This window comes from Cuculus canorus, chromosome 2 (genome assembly GCF_017976375.1).
Source record: "Cuculus canorus isolate bCucCan1 chromosome 2, bCucCan1.pri, whole genome shotgun sequence".
NCBI classification, from domain to species: domain Eukaryota; kingdom Metazoa; phylum Chordata; class Aves; order Cuculiformes; family Cuculidae; genus Cuculus; species Cuculus canorus.
In genome coordinates, this window is record NC_071402.1 from 18,311,353 (window position 1) to 18,337,743 (window position 26,391).

The 26,391-nt window shown below is 33.1% G+C and overlaps 1 protein-coding gene across 3 annotated transcripts in view; it reads left to right on the plus strand.

Moving 5' to 3' along the window:
- The window catches only part of CSMD3 (CUB and Sushi multiple domains 3), a 610,540-nt gene that overhangs the window by 450,880 nt on the left and 133,269 nt on the right, over positions 1-26,391 (plus strand). For all 3 annotated transcript variants that reach the window (XM_054060149.1, XM_054060147.1, XM_054060148.1), the window contains 2 exons: positions 2,584-2,778; positions 19,967-20,083. In XM_054060149.1, coding sequence (XP_053916124.1) covers positions 2,584-2,778; positions 19,967-20,083 — 312 coding nt within the window. The remainder of the gene's footprint in view (positions 1-2,583; positions 2,779-19,966; positions 20,084-26,391) is intronic.

The following is a 26,391-nucleotide window of genomic DNA, read 5'->3' on the forward strand; positions in this document are numbered from 1 at the left end:
TCAAGGCCAGGCTGGATGGGGCCTTGGGCAGCCTGATCTAGTGGGAGGTGTCCCTGCCCATGGCAGGAGGTTTGGAACTAGATGATCTTTAAGGTCCCTTCCAACCCAAACCATTCTATGATTCTATGATTTGAATTCATTCTTCATATATCGTGGCATAGTATATTGAATTTTTCTTTACAAGACCTTTTCTTAGCAGCTACTTCAGGTTTCCAAAAGTAATTTGTAGGTGCTAAGTATTTCAGGCTTTATTTTTCAGTGTAGTTATTAAGAAACTGTATTTCTATAGTAACACTATTACTGTTTAGTCAGCAATTTCATGAGTCTGTCACAACTGTACCTTGGGGGAAAAGATAATTACAGGGCTGTAATTTTTCCCTAGAGAAATTTTGTGCTTTGACAGACGATGTCTTTCCCTGGTTTTTGATTTATACACCAGACATAATAGATTGCTTTACTTTCTTCTCTTTAATTTCTCATGTAATAGTAATTTTTGCTTTATCCAAGGATCTGCTAGAATTCTAAAACATGGATTTCTTATCATAAACTCAGGAATGGTGATCTTACAGTATCAGTTGTATATCAATAAAAATATACCAATATCAGTTCAGTAAGAAGAAAAAATAATCTTTACTTGCTATTGTCCAAATGATAGTTATAATACTAAACTAAATGATCCTTTTGGGGTTTGTTTTTTTTAACTTGAGGCTTTGGACTTAAAAAAACTTTCAGTTTGCCTTAAATTCTGTTGGACTTCTCAAGCAACAGTGTGTTTGGCTTACAGAATATTTATTAACATACATGTGGTATCTTGCAGACTTTCTAATGAATTGCATCTCTTAACTTTTTATTGTCCACACAGTTTTTTTAATATGAGTATTACAAAAGTTTTAGATGTTCTGCTTCTAATGTCACACAGTATGTTGGAGTTTGCCATTCAGAAAAGGGAACAGATGTTACAGGCACCATACTACAAGTACCTAAATGAATCAAGGTGTATATCAGATACCAGTTCTTAATAATTAACTTGTGATATAAATATTACAAGTTATTGTAGTGTTTTTCATATCAGAGGCATGCTTTGTAGATTAGGTATAAAAATCCTAATAAATTCTTAATCACATTGGGAGATTTTCAGATTTTTTTTGAAAATATGAAGTGGAAATCTCAAAAGAATTATTCTGTGTTTCTATCTTCAAATGTAAATGTACTTTTATGGTTTTCTAACATAATTCTTTCTTTACTCTTGGAAATATTACAACATAAAAATGGCCTTGGGAGATCAAACCAACAATATATGTACTTAATTAGCTTGTTTCTAGTAACGTGCAATAGCTGATATACAGCTAAACTATGTAAAAGTCAAATATAAAATCTTTTCTCCCTATTGTCTGTTAGCTTTCAAAATCTTCAGCTTAATGACTGCCAGAATCAGATGAAATGTCTTAGCATTTAAATCACTTAAATAGCCTTCCAGGAATTTCAAAGCTCATATAGTCTTTTGGCAAATGTATCTACCTGTAGCAGAAATTTCCACAGTGCAAATATGATTGGTAAAAAACCCACCTCTTCTGATGTATTAGAAAGTTGGCACCGACGCTGCATAAAGTGAAAAAGTATTCATTATTGATCTTCTCTACAATAAGCTTAAATGGTAAAGAAGAAAATTTGAAATTTTTATCTTCTTCTTCATAAATAAATAATTCCAAATTCCATCCTGCATAATAAAAATTCAACTACTTCATTCCAGCTTCTGCAATTTCCTAACACATTTGCTGTTTCTTTCATTAAAGAAACAACATTGTAATTTTTTTTCCAAAATATTTTACCTTTACTCCCCTTCTGCATAATAAAGTTTTGAGTAGGACTTGCCATGTGGTTATTTTTGTGCAATTTATTAGGTCTTGGATATTACATACAGTAGTATTCATATTATAGAGGAAGAGGGAAGGAAAAATAAGTCCAAATGCATATGTTTAAATTGATTTCAATATTTTGAAACAAATAGTTATAAATAACAAAACCAAAAAGGAGATACATTTAAGAAATATTTTCATGTTTTGTCCTCCAGTGAAGAAAGAAAAGCTATGTGAAAATATATCATACATTATGCAGTGGTGTAGATATTCATTTTGGGTTTATTAATTTTGAAGAAAGTGTTTTTTGCATACTTTTCATTTTGTCACAGACTATTTATATTGATTCCTTCCATTTACCAGTTCTCAGACCGTAGATTTTAAAACTAGGATGTGTCTTGTCTATGGCTCAATGTTCATAGATCTAATTTCATCTGACTATATAATTACATCATTGGTCCCAATGAACTTTGGAAAAATAGTTCTTATGATGGATCTCTATAGGAATTATCTAAAAAAGTATAGGGGGCATGTTTTTGGTCATTATAGGAAGTCATATAGTCTTTAAAATGAAAGATAGAGAATATTTGATATGGAATAGAAGGATTCTTAAAAGAAATATTATGTGTCTACAAGTGCTTGAAGAAGAACTTGAGAGAACTCCATAAGAAGTTTGTAACATTTTAGATTATATTCAGAATTATGTCTGTTTTTGTTTCCTTTATAGCAAAGCTTCGTGAATCTTGCTTTGATCCTGGAAATATAATGAATGGAACAAGACTTGGAATGGATTATAAATTAGGGTCAACTGTCACATATTACTGCGATGCAGGTTATGTTCTTCAGGGATATTCTACACTGACATGTATTATGGGAGATGATGGAAGACCTGGATGGAACAGAGCCCTGCCTAGTTGTCATGGTAAGAGCAATTTCTCATTTACTATAGATGCTACTGTTGTTATTATTATTATTATTATTATTCACACTGTCATTTAGAAGAAACAGGTACAAAAATAGAAATAAATGTTGTTTAAAGTTTTTAATAACGTTGGATATATAGTGCTACAAGTTATTATTGACAATACAGGTTAATAGTAACATCCTCCTCTTCCTATTTGTATTCTTGAATGAGACAATTTACAGAGGAGGATGGAGGAAAATATCATTTATATGTAGTTAAATAAAGCATTAAGTATACTCTGGATGTCACAACATATGTTTGGATTTTTTTTATTACTGTTTTTCAAACAACATAGATGAAATACTTCATATATACAACATTGTTCCATTTAATGCATTGGACATGTGATCTCTAGAAAAATATAACCTTGAAATGCACTAAAAATCCAGTCATTTAAACTTTTATGGATATGAATAACTGCTAATTTCAGGAGTTTCTTGATTCTTGTTATATTACTGCTGACTATGTCAAGTGTAAGCATTTCCAGATTCAGACTTTAAGAAAAGATTCAATTTTTATTTTACCAATTTAGTGTTAATCCCTACCGGCAATTGAGAGTCAATTCAGAAGAAGAAAGTAAAATTATTTTCACATATTCTGTAAGGTTAAGGAAAAAAAAAATCCCATATATCCAGATAATAATAAACGATTAACATGAAAATGATGAATGATAGAATTAACATTTGATTTATAAGTTAAAATAAAATCTCTGCGTTAACATCTTAGTTTCGGTTCTTTTTCATAATCTGAAATAAAAGCTGTTAAATGCATTTCTGATTTGAATATATTTATTTTAAATAGAATATGGATTTTCGCTTTTTTTTGTAATGAAATTTCTGTTTCAAAGTCCATGGTAGTACTAGTAAAAGAGCAAAAAAAAAAAAAAAAAAAAATTGCCACCTTTATAATAAATAATCTTATAATAAAGAATAATCTTTATTATAAGCATTTGAAGGACTTCAGGGGTTTCATTATCCATCAAAATCGTCATAGCACTGAGCACCAGATTTCGGAGAGAGCAAATTGGAAAAGTGGCCCTAGCAACCTTTTGGAAATGTGTGCAAACTTGTAGACTGCATAACAGAAGTTAAAAGTTTCTTTGTCATTTTAAAATGAGAATGAATGTTGTTTTCTAGCAAGCAGACAGTGAGGAAAGTTATCATGTATAAGTGGAGAAAGATTTTCTTCTTTTGGGAGGTTTTTTTTTTGATGGGTAATGAAATATAGAATTTCTTTATCAATGATTCAAAAATAGTGTCTGTACATGCCACATATAATCTATTTAGCAATCTTCATGTGTTATCTATTTTAACATTCACTAAAGGGAGAGTGTTTTGCTTGGAAGGACTGACATTTTAATAGAGGGGGAAAAAATCTTATAATTGAAGAGGTAGTGGTTATCTATCAATTATTCTAACTGGATCATTATTTTTCTCGTGAAAAAGGCCCACATCTGTATGTTAAAAGCCGTACTGCCTTAGGATATGATGTCACAGAGTAGTCTCCATAAAAAATGCCTCAACCTTACAATTATCTTTTGGTTTTATTATACTATTTTTTCTCCAGTTCAGAGTCAGTGAAGATTTGTAGATATGTTGTTGTGATATATTACAGTGTATTTTTACCATATAATCAATGCTTTCCACTTTTGCAGGATTTAGCTCAAGAGAGCATTTATATAGCACTTATATATTAAAAAAAATAATTGAGAACCTGAATCCCCTTTATACTTGTAATATTTTGATCTATTGCTTTAATTATGAAGTCAGAAAAGTTTTTTAAAAAGTTATCTGTCTTTATGTCTAAACTTTTAAATATTTAATATCAATTTAGAACCCAGGTTTTCTGTTAAATTCTTGTGAGCCACATCTAGCAATATAACTTTATAGGGGGAGTGAAGCATGTCAAAATATGGAAAAGAGTAATACTAATAATGAGTATTCTCATTTTTCTCAAGTTTGGAGACAAGTCAGCCAGAGGAGAAGAAGGGAGGACTTTCAACATTGTGGGTGGCTCTTTGGGCTCAAAGGACATGCTTTACACTGTGTAGAATTGATCTTGTAAAGAATGTAATTCAAAGAATGTAGAAAAGCTTTTCCTTTCTAAGAGAACTAGTGTCAGTAATATTTCATCATCTCCAGGAAGAAAATTATTAGATAAATAACACTGATAATATCAGAGTGAAAGTGATACAGGGTCCAAAGCCAGATACAATTAAGTAAAAAAATCTTCTTCTCGTAATTAATATGGTTATTTTCAGTGAATAGTGGAATTTCAAAAGAGGAGGACAGAGTACCATCTCTATACTGATATGAATAACTTGACATAACTTAAGACATACTCCTGAGAAATGTTAGGCATCTTTGAATGGACTACATAGAGAAAGGAGTTATAGGTCTCGTTCAAAAACGTGGCCTTTTAGTTAAGAGTTGGGCAAAAATATATTCTCCATTCAGAATTAAAAGAAAATGGAGGCCATGGCACTATTATATTGGAACGGCAATGGTTTGGGATGGTTTTAAACTTTCTCTAAAAAGGTCTTGTACATCAAGCCTTGTAGGAAATCTTTCTGGAGGATCAACGATGTTCTGGGTCTGGTCAGGCTTCAGTATGAGCCGGCTGATGAATTGCTCAGTCTGTAGAAACTTGCTTTCCTGGGAATGCATAAAAATAGAAAATATGAGTGTTAACAGATCCTGAAAGTCAATAACTGATAATTTGGGAGTTAGATAGAAGCTGAGCGGGGGCTTTCACAATCACAGAACACTAATTTAAAAAAAAAAAAAAGTAATAAAATCAGTGGATAAAGCTGAGGGTTTTGTAATTGTACTTTTATGAACCAAATATTTCTGTGGCCTAGTCCTATATACACTAGGCATGACTTGCATTTAGTTCAAATCATTATTTAAAATGACCTTGAGCCTCTAATAAGTGTGGGAAATGAACCAAATCATTGGCTTCATTCTTTTATGAACACATGCAAAGATTATCCAGGCTAATATACTAAGCTATTTGGCATTTCATGGTGGATGTTATGAACAGGATGTAATTAACATATGCGGATATAATATTCCTGTGGCAGAAATGATGATTAATGGTTTCTCTTAGCTACACAAACTATAGTTAATTTTAAATTTTTGATAGCAAATAATTGTTTACAGAAAGCTCTGTAGTGGGAAATCACAGTGTAAAAACCTGTTCCTACCAGCAGAAATAATTTATTGATCACTAAAAGATTTTTCTACGTCTCATTATAGTCTGTTGTTTAATCTTTGGAAATATTTGAATCCAGGCTTCAAATTATCTGCATCAGAAAGATAAATCTAACAGTCTCAAATATTGTCACGAACTGTTTAAGATTTATTCTCTCCTTTTCTTTTTCGTTACAAAACATCAGTACTCAAAATATTCTCACGTACTCTTTGTCTTTTGTTTAAAAGAAAACAAAATGTCCTGGAATTGCTCACAGAAACATTCTTAATTACGATATTATGATTGAAAAAAAATTTAATTCCCAGTCTTATGTACATGATTGCATACTATAGCAATTGTGGCTTAGTTTGGTGGCAGGATTTCTTCCCACTCCGTTAGCCCCACAGACCACTCTGTGTTGTTTTGCATCACCTTTTTGATGCACTTCGAAAACACCTTGTCTCATTTACTTGGGCTATTACCTGATCCAGTGGAACACAGCTTTCATAGGGAGAAGAATTCCCATTATATGGAGGCAGTCATTCAAGGCACCAAGGCAGCCCCTCAGCCTACCTGAAACAGCTATGACTGCAAAAGAAACTCCCTTATTGACTGAAGAAGGGAATTGGCAATCAGTCATTTTGACTAGGCATACTGGGGAAAGAATATCCATAGTTACAACACAGTGATCCAGAGCACTTGAGCACTTCCCAGGGTTCCTGGGGTCCTGTGTGCCTGGGAAGAAGCCCCATCACCACCTGATAAAGAGACTGACCATCAGTAACCCCCTCCCAAACACCTGATACTTGCATCTTGGCCCAAGTGAGGTGGTCTGACACAACTAGTAGAAATTTTCAGATGTATGATGTCTTACAAATGTGGCCAAAGAGAATATTAAACATCAAAATGAATTTTCAAACAGTTAATGAAAGTAAATTATCTCAAAACTCTAGAAGATTGTTACTCATAGACGACCTTTGAGGTTTCCTGGATCACAGCAAGCTGAAAGGAGTAATCTTCCATTGAGTTGAGATACCTCTCAGGTGTAGTGTGTGATATCATTTGCTAACACAGTAAATGAAAAGGCATTAAGTGAAGTTAACTCTCCTTGAAATCTGACCATTGCCTGCCATGGAATGCTGTTGTATTGTATGTAGATATTGTCCCCAGTCTTAAGAGGGAAATTTTCAGACTGGCCTCTTGTGATCTCTATATGATATATTTTTGTGTGCACACATATCTCTTATCTCTGCGCTTCTGCATATACTTATTGCACTGTGTAGTAAATAGGAGTGAATCTCATAGTTTTTGAATCTGATTAAGTCATTGATTAATTTGACTATAACACCTCTATTAAATAATTTTATTTATTACTTTGTTAATTGGTTGATTACTTTGTTAATTGATTGATTACAATCAAGATTTACAATCTTACTTTAATAAATTATAAATTGCTAAGTTTTGTGAATTACTATCCCCAACTTTAGTGATTAAAACCCATCCTAAAACTCATATGTATATACATTATGAGGAAGGAGAGAGTAACTTGAAGTACATGCCCACTACTCTGTCATATGACCTGTATGATAATTCGCTTTATTAGGATAAGGGGTGCCTGCATCACTGTCTTCTTTCAAAGAAACGTTTTCCTGAAAACTGAAATCTCAGAGGAAGTAGATATTCTTTGTTTTGGTTCCTACAGTAGTTCTTAGTTTACTTTGCGGTAATTCATATTTTTCTGTATGATTTTTTTTTTGTTTCTTCCTATTTGTATTAACTTATCACAGCTATTTGAGGTAGCTCAGATCAGGTTTATATCTCAAAAATTTTAGGATGGGAGACTGAACAGGAAAGATTAATCTCACTATTTTATATTTTGTAATAAATTACATGTTGTCAGCTTTATCATCGATATTTATTACTTTATCAAAGGTTTTGTAGGTCACATTTTTATGCACTCTACATAGAGATGATATGATTCTAATGTCATTATTGTGTACTACATAGTATTGCATACTAATGTCATTGCATACTTGCAAACCATGAATTTTGTTACTGTGTATTTGAGTGCAAAGACCAACCTTAGTCAGTGTTCCACTAAAAAGTACTAAAAGCACTAAAACATATGGAAGATATGGCATAAGTGATGGTGCAACGGTATTCATCCATTTACCCTCTTTTGAAGTATGACACTTTCATTTTAGAGACATTTATCCCTACTAATTTTGCATTTGAGTTATGACTATGTAAATATTAATTCAGAATGAGATTCATGATTTGCCATAGGCATGTGAAGATGTTATGCTTCTTTCTCTTGGATTGCCAGTACTCAGGGGTTGCTCTGGCTAGATTTCTTCGCTGTCTATTTCAGAAACATTCCTTAAATGAGCATTGTACACTTTTTATCATGCACTGTCATGTTTGCACAGCATTTTCAAGTAGCAAAAGAATTCAACTTCATTCCATTTACAATATAAAACAAGAAAACAAGTTGATGCTTTTCTTTTAAAACTACTCTATAGTTCTCTTGAATCTTTAAATCTTAAATAAAATCTGGAAAAAATAGTAATGGGAAAAAATCAAAAATATAGGAGTGACTGTGTTTATGCTGCTGTGCAATGTTGCCAAGTACTCTAACATCTTTGCATAACTTTCTGTTTAAAGTCATGAAGAATTTAATGATACATGAGGAAAAGCAAGATGAAACGTGTGGAGTGGGAAAATTTGTCCTTTAAAGTAATAAAAATTAGATTTGTTAATAGTATAGCATAAATGTATTTACAAGTATTAAAGAATCATTAGCTATTAATTTATATGTGTGAAAGTATTATGGCCTTATAAGTAATAAAGTGATGTTTTGATATTTTGACTCCCCCCCTCCTCCAATTTAAGTCTGAAAAATCTAACACTGAAAAATTAATCAATGACAAAAATAAAGCTGCCATCAGGTAAAGATGTGTTTGGAACTTCTTCAACTCCAGTCTTATATACCAATGTCATTGGGAGAGGACATCGGGGCTTTTTTTTTCTTTGTTTTGATCCAGTTATGACAAAGAGTTGCTTATGTTTGAAGTCACCACTTGAAGGACCACCATTTAATCTATTTCAAAGTTTGAAAGTCTGTCAAGAATGAGTCAGCAATTGCAGAAAGCACAGAGTATTCTTACAGCTAATGAAGCTGGATGTCACTGTGAATAAGACTGTGTTTTATTGATCCAAAATAATGTTCAGTTTAGCCACTTAAGCAGCATGCCTTACTTAAAGTTGTCCTATGTTGACTACTTATAAAGCACTCCTCTTTTTATTTTTTTTTACTCAGAATGGACATCTGTTTTACAGTAACATGTAAACCATGACCTGAGTTCTTAAAATTAGAATGGAAATATATTAGGTTTGAATATATAAAATATTACTCAAATCTACGTAGTCTGAATAGCTGGTTCTTGATAGTCAGACTTGAAAAGGCGGTTGAAGGACTTTTGAGGAAAATAAGTATACATTGTGACTGAAATATCTTCTGAATAATAAATTGTTCTTTATTATATTTTACAAATATATGCACATTACGTTACTTTTTTTTTTTTTTAAAAGGTTCTAAGGGAAATTAAAGAGTTTGTCAGGAAGCTGGGTATCTGTATATACTTCTTGTAAACAGTGGGCTCATTTTTCCTATGACAAGTCACTGACTTTGTAAAATACACAATTGGTTTTGAAAGTAGGGAACAAAAATTAAATCTCTGTAGGAATATACAGATAGCTGGTATTTTACTGAAAACTCCACAGTTTTTTGGAAAATGTGATTAAGTTAAAATCTCAACTTTTCTTAAAGCTCTTTTCATATCAGAGAATGTTTTAAAATGTTGTTGGAGCAAATTATAGAGGTTAATAAATCTAGAAAGCTTAGAAAACAATTAAAAATAAATACAGACATACATATATCCACACCAAACATTACTTTGAATGTCTGACCTTTTACATATACATTTGGAAGTCGTAATATGGCTTTATGATGTCCATTGAATAATAAATGCTGTAATTATTCCAAGCTTTCATTTAAGAAGTGCTAATGTAATCTAATGATAAACAAAGCATAAGAAGCAAAGAATATTAGTTAATTACAAAGACCTCATTAAAATCAACTGCCAAAGAATCCTAATTTCCAAGGTATTTAAGTGATAAGTTAAATAAAGTGCATCGTAAAACCAGGTACTTCATCTTCTTTTGGAGAAAATATCTTGCCAATTTCTAAAAGTGTAGTTTAATAAATGGAATTGTAGAAAGAAAAAAAGTAATATTTAGCTTTTTTCTAATATTCTTTACTACAAAAAAATGTATCTGAAATGAAGCACATGTATCCAAGCCATAATTTTAAACATATATGTTTAGATGCAACTGTTAATTTGATAAGCCTCATGAATAAGCAAGGGAAATGAACAAAGAACTTAAGTATTATTAAGAATAGCACATAAATGATAAAACATGTAAATTAACTGAGAGTTTCTAATTTATTTGGCAATAGAATTATATTGCAAGAACAGATGAAAATGTAGAATAAAGTATGTGGCTTTTTAATTTACATATTAAACAGTGACATTTGTTTGCTTTGAATATGTAAATTTTCCAGAAGATGGAAAAATACTATTCCTCAAAAAAAAAAAAAAAGTTATTCCATCATGTGTTTTGTGGTGGAAAGAAAAACAGCTCTTAGCACTAGTTTAAGTAAATATGCTGGTTTCAGTATTAAGTGTTAACATCATAGGTACATATTTTCTTTGAAGATATTTTAGAACAGACAAGGTGGCTGTAGGGTGTTCTAGTCTTATAAGAGAAAAAAATCCCTACCCTTTATTCACAGGTAAGCAACTGTTTATTTTCAAAGACTTCAAGACAATGAAGTAGGATAGGATTATGTAGTAACAATCAGTAATCAAGGTAAATTGATTAATTAATAACCAGAATTAAAGAAGCCAATCCAGTCATCTGCATCAGTTATGCCTGATAAACACGCGTGTTTCTAACTTAACCTCTGGCAACAGTCTGAAATGCCTCACTCTTGTTTAATAATAGTTCAGTAACTCATTCAATTGAAAGAAGATTTGTGATTTATGAGGTGGGCTATGTTGATTGTAATATGTATAGGACTTCTATTTCATTTTTTGCAGAAATTTTGTCACCTTCGTATTGACTGTGACAATGGGAACTAGGAAGGGGTTCTGTTAAAGAGAAAAAACTGCAATTAAAGGACTACATTGTCATAAAATGGAATTCTTTTTTCTTTCTTGAATAGGCTACATATAACAGTAAGTCAACCTACTACAGGAGTAGCAAAGCAAGATCATTGTCCACCTTAAAGGAGACAGGCGCCTCTTTTAAAATCTCATGTTTCTTGATACTTACCTCAAAAAGCTGCATGCATAACAGCTTTTTCTGATCTCTTCAAGGATCAGTATTTTCTACAAAAACTTTACTTCTAGTTTTTAGATATTCACTGAAATATTATTCTTTTAATGTGTGCTTGTTTTAAAAGTAAAACGTGTATCATTGTTTTATTTTACATTTTTAGTTGGTACTTGTGTCATAACTGTTCATTCGATAGACCCGTGGTTTAAACTATTGTTTATTTTACTATTAACATCTGGTTTTTACACTATTTTTCTTTCCTGTTTCAGGACTTGGGTCCTGGTACCTTACTGTCTGGGATGAACTAATTATTTTTGTTTGTTTCTAATGTGTGATTGCACTTATGGATTGTGTATGGCTTGGGTATTTTTCCTTTTATTCTTTTTTTTTTCCCCTCTCCTGTATGTGCCTTTTTCAGTCTGATACCTCTTCAAAGTCTTGGCTAATAGCCGAGAATTAGAGTTCTACAGAGTGGGATAATCAGCATGTAGTTTTCCCTCTGCTGGTCATAGGGAGTGCCTAAATGACTAGATAGCTGTGTATAAGAAATCTAGAATTAAGAAACGTGAATCTGTGACCTCATCTACAACAATTTCAAAAGACATTTCTCCTACCATCTAACAGAGGCAAGCACTTTGCAAATGTCCTGAATACTACAGGGTAAGATGAATCATCCTCTGGGGAAATCTATTTCTTTTTAACTATTTTTTAAACATGCACATCTAAAAGCAATAATGCTTGGCTACTGTTATTTGCTTGGATTAGTTGTTTCAGTATATTTTTCAGTATATTTTTCTCTCAGCTGTATAACTGAATTGCCATATTTAATTTACTGCCGCTTTGAGAATGACCCTCATATTATAATACTGTAATAATATTCTTGGATAATTCAAGTAAAAACTAATTTTTTTGTACTGGCTGTGATTCACTGCTAGTGCTGGGAAACTTGTTTGTGTAAAGGAACTTTACAGAGATATGCAGATGGTCAGCATCAACAACAATTTTTGGATGGATAATAAGCTCATTACAGCCTTCCTACGCGTACAATACCATGAAATCAGGAGATGATATTATTTACCAGCTCTCTAGCAATAAGTAGATTTTTGGTTACATGCAGTTCTAAATGAGCTTACAATGTTAGTGAGTTCTAAGTAAGCTCATAATTTTAACTTTCATCTGCACATTTGTAGGTTTCCTCTACATAATGAAAACGTGGTTTAGTTATGTCATTTTCCTGTTCCAGTCTCTCACCACTTTCAGTATGAAGAATTTCTCTCTAAAGTCTAATCTAAATCTTCGTCCTTCCAATTTAGAGCCATTACCCCTCGCCCTATCACTACATTCTTTTGTAAAAAGTCACTCCCCGGCTTTCCTGTAGGCTCCTTTCAGGTACTAGAAGGCCTCTGTATGATCTCCCCAGAGTCTTCTCTTCTCCAGGCTGAACAATAACAACTCTCTCAGCCTGTCCTCACAGCAGAGGTGTTCCATCCCTCTGATCACCTTTGTGGCTGATCATCTTCGTGTCCATCATCTGGACAGGCTCAATCAATGGGTCAAGGTCAACTGTATGGCATTCAGCAAGGTTAGGCTTTGGATCCCGCACGTGGGTCACAACAATCCCATGCAATGCTATAATCCTGGGGACAAATGGCTAGAAAACTGTCCAGTGGAAAAGAACCGAACGGTGCTGATTGACAGCCTGCTGCATATGAGCCAGCAGTGTGCACAGGTGAACAAGAAGGCTAATAGCATCTTGGCTTGTATTAGAAATAGTGTGGCCAAAAGAAGTACAGAAATTACTGTCCCCCTCTACTCAGCACTGGTGAAGCCAAGTAAAAAGCAATAGGATGGGAGGAAAGAGTCTCAAGTTGTGTCAGGGGAAGTTAAACTAAATATTAGAAAATATTATTTTGCTGAAGGGTTTGTCAAGCATTGGAACAAGCTGTCCAGTGAAGTGATTGAATCACTCTCCCTGGAGGTATTTAAGAGATGCGTATATGTGATGGTTAAGGACATGGTTTAGTGGTGGACTTGGCAGTGTTAGGTTTATGTTGGACTTGATGATCTTAATGGTCTTTTACAACCTAAACTATCTATGATTCTATGGTGATTTTTGGTGGAGAAATCTGTAAATCCTTACTTGTCTCATTCGTACTTTCTTATGAGCCAATGTCTGAATTCCAGTATTGTAGTTAAAAATGTGTTAAGCTTTCTTAGCGTCTGACTTATTTTTACTTCTATACGTCTGTCATGTAATGTTCTTTTCCTCTAGCTGTCTATGTAGTCTTGAAAGACTCTGAAGTGGTCTCCCCCAGAAGACTATTACTGTCATTTATTTTTTTTTATTATTAACTTCCTATGCTGGTAGAGAAATTGTTCTAAAATGATTTTTTGTTTTCCTCCAGAAGTTCCTTAAATATAATGTCATAGTTTTGCTGCAGCAAGTGTATTTGAAGAGCAGTTTAAATTTTTATTTAGTTATTGTTTTTCAGATGTGGAAGCTTTAACTCTGCTGTGCTCTTTTAGAACGTGTTCTGAGGCACAGGATGACTTCAAAGACCTATTCCACATCCATCTCTTTTTACATAGAGACTATTTCACTGCAAAGACTTTTAGTCTACTACAAAACATGTTAGACAATGTTTTGTCTTATTAAAAAACTCCATTTAACCCATTTTATTGGCAAAAAGAAAGTAAAACATTACTTAAATGAAGGTATCAAAACCTTATTCAGTGAATGTTTCTGAAGTAAGCCAGACTCCTGGAAATATATCTCACTGAATTCCAGTGCATTTGTCAACTGGAGCCTATGATCTCCCATGCAAGGAGAATCATTAAGGAGTGGAGGCACCTCTATATCTTTCAGCTTGCCTGGGAACACTAAGCCAGAGAGACTGCTGTCCCTTGTTCCAGAGCCAAGATCTTCTAAAAAAAAAATTCTATCTATTGTGGAAAGGCAGTGTGATCACTCAGTGAGGACTTCATGAGCCGCATACACTTCCTTCACAAGTTAAGAATTAAAAAATAGTACATTAAACATCAATTAACAATATAGAAGACTATTCCACCGTACTGGAAATCAATTTATACCACTCCTACCTGTGAAATTATTTTGTCATGCAGAAACTATTTGTTGCACAATTATTAGAAAAGTAAAGAATTAGGGTAAATAATGGTCTACAATTTAGCTATTTTAGATTAGAAATTGGCTAGTGCATCAATTAAATGGTGATTTAACAAGACATCTAATTATAGCCTGTTTTCAGGATGAACTCAGGTTAGTTTTTTTTTTAGTTTTATCAATAAATTATTAATACAGTACACATATTTTGACACTTACATGCCACAAATTTCGATGATAAATAATTCTTGACATGTAGCTCTACCATGATGATTATAAGTGGAAATAGTCTGTAGAATAAGATTTGTGGTTATAAAAAGTGGGACTTTCACTTCTCAGTTTCTCTTTAATTTTTTCTCAAGTACTTTGACAATTTCAACAAGAGGACAAGATTTCATGTGGATTAACTCACCCAGTGAAAGAGGACTATGTCTAATTTCCAGCTGATTGCATTTGTTCAGAAAAATACAGGAAAAAGAAACAAGGAAGCAATATTTTTGCAAATAAATTATATTTTGTCTATTTGGACAACAGTCAACATTATAAGGCAGTTATCAGCTGTGATCACATTCTACAGAAGAAAACAATGTAGGATTTCCACTTTCTGCCACATCAGTTCATATCAGAAAATTAATTTCATCATTTCCATACACTTGGCTAAAACAGGTATGTTTAGTAAGCCAACTTTAAGCAACATATAATTTCAGTACTTCAGAAAACTATACAGAACATGTAAAAATTCTGTGCACCGCAGTTCATAAGGAAAAAGAAAGGAATATAATTTAAATTTAATAATCGTTAATCATTAATTTGAGAGGAAACACAGTTTCTAAAATTAGGCTAAAACAATTATCCTTTATATATTTTTACCTTTAATCTAAAAGCATATCTCATATGTAACTGTATAAAATATGTTTCTCATACATTCAGAAAGACATTTAGATCTATTTTAAAGATTTCAAGGACTGGAAACTGAAGGCATAAACTTATTTGGATTTGTTGCTAATTTTATTTTTTTTAGAGGTAAAAGTTAATAAATTGCTAGATAAATCTCAGAAATAATGTCGTAGGTGTCTTAATTGTGTTTTATATGTTTATATAGACTTCGCATTTACTGTAACAAAAGCACAAGCTGAAAGCATTAACTTCTGTTAAATTTTCTCTTGCTTCTTATTGAAAAAAAAAGAGGTAGAATCATCTTGAAGTGTCCTGCTTAAAATGTATCAGATAATCTTTCTCTGTTGAACTCCACAGGTATTGAGTTTTTTGGTTCTCTCCTTATAAGGTGCATTTTCTTGATTATAAATCTTCCAGAAAACTTCCAATTTTTTTACAATTCAAGTTTATGATAGGGGGTTTGTTTAGGTTTGGAAAAAAATGCTTTTGAGGATTCTCCTGTTATTTACTTCTTTATTCATAAACCTTATTCTCTAGGAATTTTACCTTTCAACACAAAATGTAATAATTTCCTTCCTCTTCTAGAAAAAGAATTGAAATACCAAATCAAGGTTAAGTTCATGGATTAACAGTGCTAGCACCGAGAAAGTGGAATGTGTCCCTTTCTCATACTACAATACATTAATATGGATAGATATATGACCAAATATACAATGGTGAAGTACTGTCTTTTTCCTGCTTCAATATACTTAACCCATTATGAAAGATATTTATGTGTCTTGTTCTTCCAGGAATCACCAAAAAATTCAATAACTTCCCAAAAGTAGTTATGAGAATATCTGAAATTAATCGATTTTACTAAAACTGTTGGCAGTTATTTCTTTTATGGGTGAAAAGAAAAAATAATCTTCCACATCTTCAAAAAGAGACCAGTCTCTCTATGGTTTAATTCTTCTCTTTTAGAGACAAAAAAAACCCCCAAATTATTTCAAAATTTCCTGCTAGATCATAATAGATACTTTTTTTTTTTCCTTTATGTGATGTTCCTGTTGAAGTTCACCACTCTTGAATGGTATCCTAGTTTGGGTTTCCAAAAAGTGGTCCATTAGATAAAAACTCAGTATCCTGTTAGCAGTTCCTCAAGGCATGCTTTGCCTCTTTTTGAAACCTTTATGCACTGTTTTTCCTATTTTTTATCATATTTGTAGCTGTGTAATCAAATTTATCTACATGACATGAAGCCATATTTTGCCATTCATTTTTAAGCAGTGCTCACCGTTGATTCCACGAAGGACTGCTGCTTTTAAATGGTACGATATGCTGCTTAAATCTGCAATAACAATTAAATTCTATTAGATCTTAACTGTAGGAGCTAGACAGTAGGCAATCTGAAAGCAGTAGTAGAAATTGAAAGCTTCAGACTGCAGAAAAAACACTTGGTAGCAAAAACAAACATATCTTCAAGAAAACAAGAGATCTGAGTTGATTCTTAGGCTCAAGGAGTCACTTCTTCACGGTTCTTTTACTGATATTTTTCCTTAAGGGTTCTTTTTTTTTGGTTAAACTCCAAAAGCATAATGGAAGACATATGATCAATAAGAACATGGCAGGGGTTTTAACCCTGTAATGTTTTTCTGGAGCTATAGAAAATTTTACTTTATAGCAGTAGTTAGGTGTAGATTACAGAGGTCTGTGGTTCTGCGGTGTGATTTTGCCTCTCTGCAGTGATCATCTACATTACATTTACAACTAGTGTATGCTGAAATGTGAGAAAAGGTGTCACTGCTGATGGTAATAAATTTTATGGTTTATTCTCTATTTACTAATGCATTGCCATAAAAAGGTAGAATTTGTTCTTTGACAAGGGTGCATGAATACTAAAGATCAAAATGAGTAATCTTCCAGATAATAAACTTACCAATTTAAAATGCAGAGTGGATGATACTTCGCTGTTTTTATGGTAGGGCTTTTTCAAGGGCAGAAGGGAGCACTGTTTTACAAGAGAAGATACAGTAAATATAGCACACACACAAAAGGAACTTTTTTACATTAATGCTTAATAATATTTCAAGGAAAGAGTGAACAATGCTTCAACACACTGATCCTTAGCACATTCATACTACAATCAAATGCCTTTTTCTCCCGTTAGTTTTCTACTGCTGACCCTGGAAAGCAGGACAAGGACAGCATATTGAGTAGTATTTTTATATGTGAAAGAATAAATTAAAGCAGAAATAAACACAGAAAGTGATACAGTAATTCAGAATCTAAGTAAACATTATTAACAAGTAATGTCGTACTATTAGAGAGTTACATTAGACGATTTAGTTTGCTTTTTAACTTTTTTTTATTGATTGGTTTGGTTTATTGTATGGCAATTTTTTCATTCCTAGTGAAAAGATGCTTAGCATTTTTTGCTTATTTTCTGTTAAATAGGGTTTACATTTATAGATGCGATGAGTCTGTTAGAATTTTTAATTGTAACATAATAGAATCCTAGGATTGTTTGGTTGGAAAAGACCTTTTAGATCATTGAGTCCAACAATACCTGTCCACTACTAAACCATATCCCTGAGCACCTCATCTACACATCTTTTAAATACCTCCAGGGATAGTGACTCAACCACCTCCCTGGGTAGCCTTCTCCAGTAGCTGATAATGCTTCTGGTGAGGAAATTTTTCCTGATATATAGCCTGAACATTTCCTGGTGCAACTGGAAGCCATTTCCTTTCAGATATTTAGAGACAATGATAAGGTCTGCTCTGATCCTTTTTTTTTTTTTTTTTCCCCAGGCTTAATAATCCCAGTTCCCTCAGTCACCTCTCATGAGGCTTATTCTCCACCCCTTCAGCAGTTTTGTTGCCCTTCTCTGGACACTCTCCAGCACCTCTTCTTCTTGTAGTGAACTGAACACGGTATTTGAGGTGCAGCTTCACCAGTGTCACATTCAGGGGCACAATCACTTCCCTACTCCTGCCGGCAGCACTGTTTGTGATACAGGCCAAGATGCTATCGGTCTCCTTGGCCACTTGGGCACACTGCTGTCTCACATTCAGCTGGCTGTCAACCAACACCTGCAGGTCCCTCTCTACTAGGCATTTTCTACATTTCAGCCTGTTGCACTGCATGGGGTTGTTGTGTCCTGGGTGCAGGACCTGGCACTTGGTCTTGTTGAACCTCATACCACTGGTCACAGCCCATCGATCCCGCCACGTTCAGATCCCTCTGTAGAGCCTCCCTACCCTCAAGCAAACTGACACTTCTGCCCAGCTTAGTGTCATCCGTGAATTTACTAAGGATACACTCAATCCCTTCATCCAGACCATCGATAAAGATATTGAACAGAACTTAACTGAACAACACTGAGCCCTGGGGAACACCACTTGTGATTCTTTTCTAACCGGATTTAACTCTATTTATCACCGTCCTTTGGGCCTAGACAGCTATATTTTTTTTATTCTTTTTTTTTTTTTAATAATGAGTAATGAGAGGAAATCTTCTAAATAATATTAATTAAACTATATTTTTTCTTATTTAATATAGTGCAGGAGATATTAATGTTTTGAGAGTGTACCACAAAGAAACAGATTTTCTTGTGTTTAGAAAATGAAACATTGAGTAGCAGTTATTTTAGAAAGTCACGTTTTAATAGAGGAAACAAATTTCTGAAGTAGATATGTTAACATTAAAGTCATTAAAAGTGATTAGAAGAAATCTTCTAAACTGATGCCATAATCCTGACTCTAGAATAAACTGCCAAATTACAAAGTGTTTATGAGAAGCAAGGAATGCATATAGGAAAACGGTAACACTTATGACTGTTCCATATAAATGAACCTGAATAGCTGATGAAGAAAAAGCACTATTTCTTACTTCATGGTATTGAATAATGACAAGTACTAACTCCTGTTGTTCACTTTATATTGTTAACCTTAGAAAAATACACTGTTGTAGTAAATAGCATTGTTGTTTATCTGCCATTTCATCAAGTAATGTAGCTATTAATGGTAGGATAAACAGGATGTTGAGGTGATAAAGTGTTTGCTTGTGACTTTATATATATGTTATTATAAATGAAATATAAATAAGCATGTTCAATCAAGCAATCCTGATGTTCCTGTTTGAGTAGCTCTATACATTACTTTGAATCATGAGTCTATCGGCATGAGTAAGAATTTACTAGTGGGCAGAAGGTTTGCATATTCTATGCTTTTATCAGAGTATAAAGCATCATACAAATGTGCAGTAGTCTTGTACGCTGTGAGTAATAGCATACTGCACAGAAAGCCTGTCATTATTACATTAAGATGGTTGATAAATGGTAAAGAAAAACAATAACTGATCTGGAAAGCTGCAGAGTGCCATCAATTCTCTTGATATATGAGAAAGTCGTGTGTACTCAGTACTCCACTGGGTATAGAGATTTAATTCAGTATAGATTGTAATAAAATTTACTGTAATTGCATATACCAACATACAACAAATCACTTTAAACTGATTTTTTTTCTGATATTACATCATTCAACACTTTCTAGCACCCTGTGGAAGCCGGTCAACAGGCTCTGAAGGCACTGTGTTATCACCAAACTACCCCAAGAATTATAGTGTTGGTCACAACTGTGTTTATTCTATCACTGTTCCTAAGGAATTTGGTAAGTAGATCTGGTTTCATTCCTGTCTTTTGATTCCTTGGATACTTTCAACAATATTGGATGATTTCTGTGATTGTGTTTATATTAAACAAATCAATGCAAAAAAAAAAATAAAAAAGCTTTTTTAAATCAATAATTCTGATTATACTTATAATCATTTTTGTCATGCACAATTTTCTCAAAATTCTTGTGTTTGCCATGATCTTTTAGAATTACTCATGTTCAGTTATGTTTATTTCACTATGTCAACCAATATGTAATGTAGAGTATTGCTGTCATGCTAGCAAATGTTTTAGGAGTAATGTTAAGGTTGCTTTTCACTGAAAATTGTGCCAAGGCTCTAGAAAGGGTAACGTAGTCGCAGTAAGTCCGTCCGAGTAAGCAGGGGAAGCAATATTGGTCTTAAATGCATGGTAATAGTTCTCTCATAATCCTTCGTTTCTCCACAATATGAGGAAATGGCATAATCTTTCCCAAGGAACAAAATTAAAGCAGCATTCATGTGTCTATTTTTTTGCAGATTCCCAGATCCTCCATCAAAATTTCACTCCCATCTTGACATTTTTTCTGATGACTGTATGAATCTGTTAAAATATCTTCTGTCTCACAGAAAGACAGGGCTTTTACAGCGCTATTTTATCGCTCCAGATTTATAAATAATTTTATCTCACTTTATTATTAAATAATACCTATGATGACAGCTGATATTTTGTTGTTCACTTTGACACCTTAGTAAGCAGTATGCCACATGCTGAATATCATTTGTTCTTTAAATATCCATGCTTCAGATTTATGCTGGGATAAATAGGACTTCTGACCCACTGCTCACATTTCAGTTTGTCAATAACAGATGCCTGGAGATGGGGATGAGTGTTTATTAATCTTCCTTGAAGACGATTCTGCAAACATTTTATCCAAATTGAAGACAATGCTTGAACTGCTCAAGTCATGATGACTGAACTTCCTTAATATCCAATTAGTTTATTTGCATATATAGCATAAAGGTGTATAGATTACTACAAAATAAACAGTTTTTTTAAAGTATTTTCTCCTAAACCATGGGAATCTCTACTTTGTCCTTTGGAACATTTAGAAAGAATTAAACACATTTGCACAATTCTTGATTTATTTCTCACTGTTGCAAACCTGTTTTTGACCTAATTTGTTTCAGATAAAGTGGAAAGAGTACATCTTCCAATTTTTATCATATCTGATACTTCTTAGATTGTGACACAGATGTCAACACGTAGTTAAAATTACCACAATAAATAATTTAAAATGCTACTGCTCGATAATTCATACATTTGACATTCTGGATGGAAATGTAATTTCATGATTTCTAGAAATAAAGATGGGACTCCCAAAACAGGACATGGAAATGGGGAAAAATCACAATATTTTTCATAGTTTCTTGAAATAATTTGAAAAATGCTAATTTTATTTACATACTAAGCATCTTAAGAAATAAAGTAGGTGTTAAGAAATTAAGAAAATATTAAGAAATTCTGTTTGAGCTTTCCACAGTACTTATAAAAAAGAAGAAAAATGCTGATATAAAGAAGGAAAACCATGGTTTAGATACAATTAACTCTGCCATACAACGTATTGAGGATAAGGTTATAATAGATTATCTATCATTTCTCTCTTTGACTGTCTTTTTTTTTGTGTGTGTGTATTGAAACAGCAGATTTTGACAGTATCACCAGGTATCATGGAAGTACTTAGACCACTTTTGTGAATACAGAAAACATACATGCTTGTGAGTTGAAAGAGAAAGAAACCTACCTGGCAGGAGCCATTAAAAAATGGGGATGGCATGACACATCAAAGAGTTTTAAACAAGTATTTCCATTTAGCTGCGCTTTATATTTTTTTTTCTCAATGATACTCTTACAGTAAGAGGGAGCAGAATTCCTTGCATCCAAACGCTAAGATTTTAAAATATGAGTCTCTCTTTGGATTATACTATGGTGGAATTTGATTTTTTTTTTTTCTTACTTAGCGATGTGGGGTTTTTCTGACCCGTGTTCCTTCTTTAATCTATGGGTACTGAAATTATTCCAGTAACAATCATTAAGGAAGTCAAAATAATTTTGACAATCGATTTAACTTGTTTTCTCCAATCAAGAGAATTATTTTCCTCAGTCTGAAATTTTAAAGATTTGTGTAATTAGTATTCTATCTAATAGCTTTTGTCTCCATCTCATCCCAATATATTTAAGTACAGTTACAGAGAATTGTAGCCATGCATTTTTTATGCTTAGCTCTCCAAGATCAGATTTAGGAAATTATTTCTTGTAACTCTGTAATTTTCTGTTCTAGTATAAGACATTTTATTACAAACAGAGTCTTCACTTGCAGTGCTTGGTATGGATTTTCTGGGGATCAGTCACTGACAGGATGGTCTCCCATCCTGGCCTTTGTGGATGAATGTATCAGATTTCTTCTTGAATTCACTTGCAAATGTGTATCATGGCATGTAGATTTCTCAGCGATTATTCACAACAACAGTTTCAAAATAAGTTTTTTTGGAGAATGAAGGGGTACTCCAGCAAAGATGCCTACAGAAGATAGTTTAAAGTAATTTCCCTAAAGAAAACAACAAAACCTCTTCTTCCATAACAATCCCTATGACTCAAACTTTCAATGTGAAATAAAGCATTCAAATGTTTGCTGAATGGAGCCTCTTCAGGACTATTTTGGCTTTCAAAACAGTATATGAGTATATGAAATCTTGTAATAGAGCACAGTAAGCTAAAACTAGGTCAGCATAGGAAAAACCACAAACAATGGAATAACATAACATACTCAGTATGAAGAAGAGAACTGATTGGCCTGGATTAGTTTTTGACAGAGTGAAGAGAAGCTATTTTATGTTCAGCTTTTCTGTTCTCAAGGCCAAAATTCTGTGGAAAAGTCATTGCAGTGTGGACTTTTTTCCAATATTTCATTATTCTGTCAGGAAGAATCACAGTTGCAATATTTCATACCGTGGCAGGTTCAAGCTAGAAGATAAATGATTCACAAAAGCACACAGTATGCTACAGGCAAAATCTTTTGTAAACATGGAAGACTCATCTTCTCTGACACTCTCCTACTGATATTTTAAAATGGTGTAATGATCTTTAATTGTTTAACATTGAAATCCACCACTGGTTACAATTAAAACACGGATGTTTTAGATTTATTTTTTTTTCTGATGCACATGAATTACTTCGTAAGCTCTGCTTGACATAATGCTGTCATATATACTTCTATTTAAATTAATACTATTTAAATTAATACTATTTAAATTAACAGTAACATGAATTTTCTATCAACTTGCCTCAGCAAATGTCTTTCTTTTCCGTAAAAGTAAAAAGGTAGCTTGAACATTGACAGTAAGTTGTGTGAGTCTGTTTTTTTGAACTATGCTGTCAGAAAATAAAGTATCAATTCTCAGTCGTCATCAAAAAAATAAGAAATTTAAATCAGAGCTTTTTTTTTTCCTACGAAGAAGCTAAAACCCATGTATGTAAGTGGGGAAAATGTCTAGTTCCCATGATTATACATTTGCTTTACTTTACATCAAGACATAATATAAAATATAACAATCACTTTATTGATAAGCATGACATTTTGGTACAAGGTTTGGCAATGAAGATAGACTCAGTTTGCTTACTATAAACAGTGAAGTTAAAATCCACTTTCAGTTCCTGAATAATTGGCTTCTATTCATTGACACTTTTCTATCATATAGTTATACCATTTTCAGTTTTTTCCTTATGGCTTTTCTTGAATTTCTAAATTAAGAGATAGCCCTGAATTATTGTAAATAAGCAACAGAAAGAAAGAACAACTTGTGCCAAACAGTAGGGGTTTCACAGATGATGATGATTAATAATTAGATCTTTGAAAGACTAACTTTTTGCAAATACTGGAACATGCACTTACAACTTTTATTCTGCCAGTGAATATACACATTCAGCAAACAATGTTGTCAACGTGTTTTCTTTTAGACAGCTCACTGCATCTACATTCATTAGACAGCTTAAAAGCCATGTCACACTAGTCTTATTTCAGTACAGTTTGATTTGATTTCAAACTCTGTTTACATTTGGAAAGCAAAAAGGTAGGCAAGGACAAATCACAAGTAGCAGAATCTCCCAGATGACAACCTCACATCAAGATGAATAAGAATCCAATAATATCTATGATAAAACTTAACTACACTAAAGTAAAACATTTGCTTTTAATAACTTGAATTTATCATCACTGCTGTGTACATCTTAATTTCATTTAAGAAGTGTGGCAGACATGTATGACTGACATTTATAAGATATGGAGAGTTAACCTCATCTTAAATAAAAATGGATGGAAAAGTCTGTCTGAATATCTAGCTTTAATATTTTCAACAATGAACTAAGAAATTATTTAGTTAAGCAATACTTTTTTGAATGGGAGGTGGAGATGATAGAGGCTGATATGAAATATCAAAAATAAGCTACCATAGGCAGAAATTTTATTGTTTCCTACACTTTTTTTCATACAAGTAACTGCTTCAAAGTCAGTGGGTCTGCACTGTCCAAGTACTGATTGCCTTCAGCAAAATGTAGTGAAACCACAAAGACTGCTCCAAATACTTGCATGCCCAAATGTACAAAAGCTCAAGACACTAATTTCAGGAGAAAGAGGCAATGATCCAGCTTATACCATGTATTTGATAAAAAGTAAATCAGCCCATCTTTCCTTCACAACAAAATGAATGATTTTGAAATCACATGACATCCAAAAATAGTGACCATTACTTATCTGTACATTTTGAAAGTAATTTTATTTTTTTCCATGTAATTTTAAAACTATATTTTATAAGGCAACATGTTCTACATTCTTCATATGTGTTTACAAGACATATGCATAAAGACAGGAAAGCTGACTGGATTGCTGGACATTCCATATAAAAAGCAAAAAATATTTTTAAAACATTAATCACTTAATGCAGAAATATGAAGAAATTCTGTTTAGTTGAGCATGACAAGTAGTTAAATCAGTAGTACATTACTTCAATAATCTGATTTATTTCTCAGTTTTCTGAAGTATAGAGTGAACATCATATAATACTGACGATGTACATGCAAATATTTAATGATAACAGTCAGAAGTAGTATTTGCTGTATGAGTAAAACTAACAGATGATAGAAAGTTCATGTCTCTTTTCCTTTCTTATTGTTGTTCTTTCAGCTCTGTTGCCTTGTTGTCATTTCTTTTTTTAACACCATTCTGTTAATGTAAGATTTTCAAAGGATCTTAAAACTGAGATTTGAGAGCTCAGCATGAAGCGCCTTTCCAGAGAAAGGCAACAAGGGGCTGGGGAATGAGTCTTATGAGGAGCAGCTTAGGGAACTGGTGTTGTTTAGCCTAGAGAATATGAGGCTGAGGGGAAACCTTGTCACTGTCTAGAACTGCCTGAAAGGAGGTTACAGCAAATTGGGTGTTGGTGTCTTTTCCCAAGTGACAGGTGATGGGACAAGAGGACAAACCTCAAGCTGCATCATGAGAGGCACAGAAGATGTTAGGAAAAATTTCTTCACCAAAAGGATATCAAGCACTGGCACAGGCTGCCCAGGGAGGTGATGAAGTACTGAGAGATATGATTTAGTAGTGTATAGGTGTGGTTGGACTCAATCTCAAATACCTTTTCCAACTGGCAATTCTGTGATTCTATAATTAATGCTATTATGGCTTTGAGTATAAATGGTCAATATGGCAACAGGTTAGCTGCCTTTTAAATAGCCTAATAATGAAATGGAATGATGATAAGACCACATCTTCAGTCTTTGAAGAAATACTTGGCTTCATAATAACTAAAACAATTAGACTATGGCTTTGATGAATTGATTGCTGAAGAATTTTTTTTTTCCATTTTTTTCTGAGTGGTGTGACTCCAGCTGCTCCAAGTATCAAACCTTGCTCACAGAAAAGGCTGTTATTAAAATTGCTGAAATTAGTCTGAGTTCTTGATTCCAAATGACACAGACAGACTACATTACATTTGTCATCTACATTCTTTCCAATGCGCATTACTATCCCAAGGAGTAGACTGAGTCATAGCAGACTTCCTAAAGAGTTCTGCTTTTTTATTAGGTTCACTTCTTAAGACAGGATTTAGCAGCATGATATCAATAGCTTACATCACCATTGACTAGGTCCTTTTAATATAAAGCTATATTTATAATGAACGTGTATGAGTGAAAATACCTTCTTTCCTAATATTCAAACCTGGCCAGTGTGGGGTTAATTAGGTGGTGCAAAACCACTTCTCACCAGCA